Genomic DNA, 2,863 nt, shown 5'->3' with positions numbered 1-2,863 from the left:
AACAGCATGTGGAGAAAAAAAAAAACTACAAAGTTTGCTAGGCCAAATAGAACGTTGACGGGAAGCAACTTGTAAATAAAAAACAAACTTAACGTATCACTTAAGATGTGTTTAGTAACTTAAAAAGAAAATACACAATAATTGGAATTGCACATTTAACAAGTTTGTAAGGTGACCAAAATGTTGTGTGTTCACAATTTTTAAGCAATTTGGAGAGATTGAAGATTGCCAGATTGATGAAAACAACCTGTCTGCAGTCATCACTTACAAGACAAGAGCAGAGGCAGAACAGGTGAGTCAACTACCAGCCATGTGCACTCCAATATTCTAGAGTTTCTTAAGAATCCCACATTAAAAGGTATTTTCCATTTGGACTCCAGTATTTGGCACTTTGCTTTAGCTTGAGCACAAGAATCAGCCACCTTTTTTACGCGTGATGATCTCTTTTCCCTCTAATCAAGTTTTCCCCTTCTGCTCTCTGGGTTTTCCCACCTGTAGGCGGCTGTTCATGGAGTGAGATTCAACAACCAGACTTTACGCCTGGCCTGGCATAAGGCCGCCACGACTCTCAGTACTGCGGATGCTGATGAGGCAGAACCAGAGGAGGACGAGGTTGGTGGAGATTTTTCACCGTGCATATATTTGTCTTTGAAGCATCTATGGTAGCTGATGGAGATTTGTGTTTGGAGCTATAAAGATGAACTCTAAGGAGAGAGATCAGACAAGATCTGTCATTTCTTTCAGTGCTAATATTGATCCTAGAATAAAAATCCACTAGGAAATAATCACTTTCATGAAGATATTTGGATGATCTCTGTTCAGATACCATACTGAAAGCTTATTAAATTTAATTCTTGTTGGTACATGTTGAGAACACAAGAGGGAGCCATTACACATTACAGCAAGGATTGCCTTTATGTGGCTTTTGCAAGGCCACTTATACTTTCATTTAGCAGCTGGCCTACCTGTTGCATGATACTCTGATAGCTGAGAATATAGTCCCTCTTGAGACCTTTTATAAAAATGCTGTGAGTTGAGTGCAGACGATGCTTCAAAAAAGTTCTTTCCACCTAAAATCACTTTGTAATCATCTATAGAGAACATGAATCTCAAGTTGTTTTTTCGCCTATCAGTACCCAGAAGAGTCGCTGAGTGACGATGCATTACTGCAGGATGATGATGAGGAAGAAGACGACAACGAGCCTCGCTCCTGGCGCAGATGAAGATCAGTCAGATGTTCATCCCAGGTGGCGCTGGCGTGGAAGACCACAATCCAGCAACTTCATTGGATTTCAATGCCTGTTCATGAACCATCAAGGCACATTTTAGTTTTGCTAGACTTTTTTTTTCTTTCTTTTTCTTCCTCACAAATGTGTAATTGGCAGAAGAACCATGTGCAAGTTTGATTAATTTTAATGTGTATACCAGATGCAACAATGGTGAATTTTTTTAATGCTCTTAATGTAGAAATAGTTCTGTATTTTTTTTTGTTATTTCGCTTCACAAAACACAAATAGTTTGTCTGGACATGTGACAGCTGATCACTTAAAACACCTTTGTTGAACTGTTTAAGAAAACAAAACCAGTGTTGTAAGTTGACTGACAGACTGTAGCTTTTGCAGAATAGGTTCTATTAGGTTGACTGGTTTAAATGATCATGTGTAAATATTTTATGTCTGGATTTAAATGATTTGTGTGAAAGCTTGGCCTCTCAGTTCTTGGCTTTACTTTGGATTGTACAAAAAATAAAGAATTGAAATGGTCTAAAAAAAAAAAAACTGCCAAAAAAAAGTAAAAAAGAAAATGAGGCAGTGAAAAAAAAACACTCCTGAAAGAGCTGTGAAAAGACCATTTCAAATAACAAAAAAATCTTCTTCTTCCCCTAAAGAGCAAACTTCCTACAAATTTCCTACTTCTATCAAATCTCACTTTTTTTGGGATTATTCCTTTTTTGGGATTGTTCCATTTTTTGGGATTGGTAAGGTAACCTAATATATTGCACTGATTTCCATGCCAAGGTAAGAACATGATATAATGTGATATGTTGAAAGTATTGCCTAGCCTAACAAAAATCTAATGGTTTAACAAAAATATCCATGATAATACAATAATAATGCAACAATAACTAAGAACATTTGTCTTCTTTGTTACAGGAGCTGTCTGTCTGCAGTATCCAGCTACAACTCTTTCTCCAACATTTAAGAATGTAATGTTATATGTACTGGAACAGTATTTATCTAAGTGCTGTTGTATTAAAATACATTTTTTATTTATCTGCCTTGAGCCATCTTTTTTCAGTGGGTAAATGAAAAGGCAACAAATCAGGATTTTCAGCTAATGCAAATTTTATATTTTTTATTTTTATTTCAAAGTTTCTCTGAGAGAACTTTGCTTAAATTAACATTGATGGACATTTTGGGGAATTAATTGCAGTGGTGTAAATAACGAATTACACTTACTGTTGCAAACTACAGTTACTGTTACAAAGTTGTATTGTGCAGTTGCTTCAATATGTGTGTTTGTGCCTTCTGCAGCTGCTGTACAGTATAGAATAACGTAATATAATAATGTACAATAAAAGCATATATAGGAGTATATTAAAGCGTGGCAATATAACAGAGTAGCATATCAATGTATAAAATAAGGATATTTGTAACATTGTAGGCTATCTATCATATACAATAGTACAATAGAGTATAACAACAGTGTGATGAGGTGGGGAGTCCTCTAGCTCACCCAGTAGAGTGTGTGGCCCTTGTGGGCTGGGTCCTTGGCAGTAGCCCGGGTACAGATTCAACCCGAAGCTGTCCCCCGTCTCTTTACACACTGGAGTATCTGAGTGTCCTCAGGAAGAAAAGTCTGC

General features: G+C 36.7%; 1 protein-coding gene across 2 annotated transcripts in view; it reads left to right on the top strand.

The window, feature by feature from the left end:
* The window catches only part of rbm26 (RNA binding motif protein 26), a 14,224-nt gene extending 12,420 nt beyond the window's left edge, over nt 1-1,804 (top strand). Inside the window, exons 20-22 of one of the 2 annotated variants that reach the window (XM_032499511.1) lie at nt 206-292; nt 499-612; nt 1,134-1,804. In XM_032499511.1, coding sequence (XP_032355402.1) covers nt 206-292; nt 499-612; nt 1,134-1,223 — 291 coding nt within the window. In that variant the 3' untranslated portion in view covers nt 1,224-1,804. The remainder of the gene's footprint in view (nt 1-205; nt 293-498; nt 613-1,133) is intronic. The other variant, XM_032499465.1, reaches the window with a different exon arrangement.
* Nucleotides 1,805-2,863: the final 1,059 nt, after the last annotated feature.

Source organism: Etheostoma spectabile, chromosome 1, assembly GCF_008692095.1.
Source record: "Etheostoma spectabile isolate EspeVRDwgs_2016 chromosome 1, UIUC_Espe_1.0, whole genome shotgun sequence".
Taxonomy (NCBI): domain Eukaryota; kingdom Metazoa; phylum Chordata; class Actinopteri; order Perciformes; family Percidae; genus Etheostoma; species Etheostoma spectabile.
This window is presented reverse-complemented; position numbering and strand designations above follow the sequence as displayed.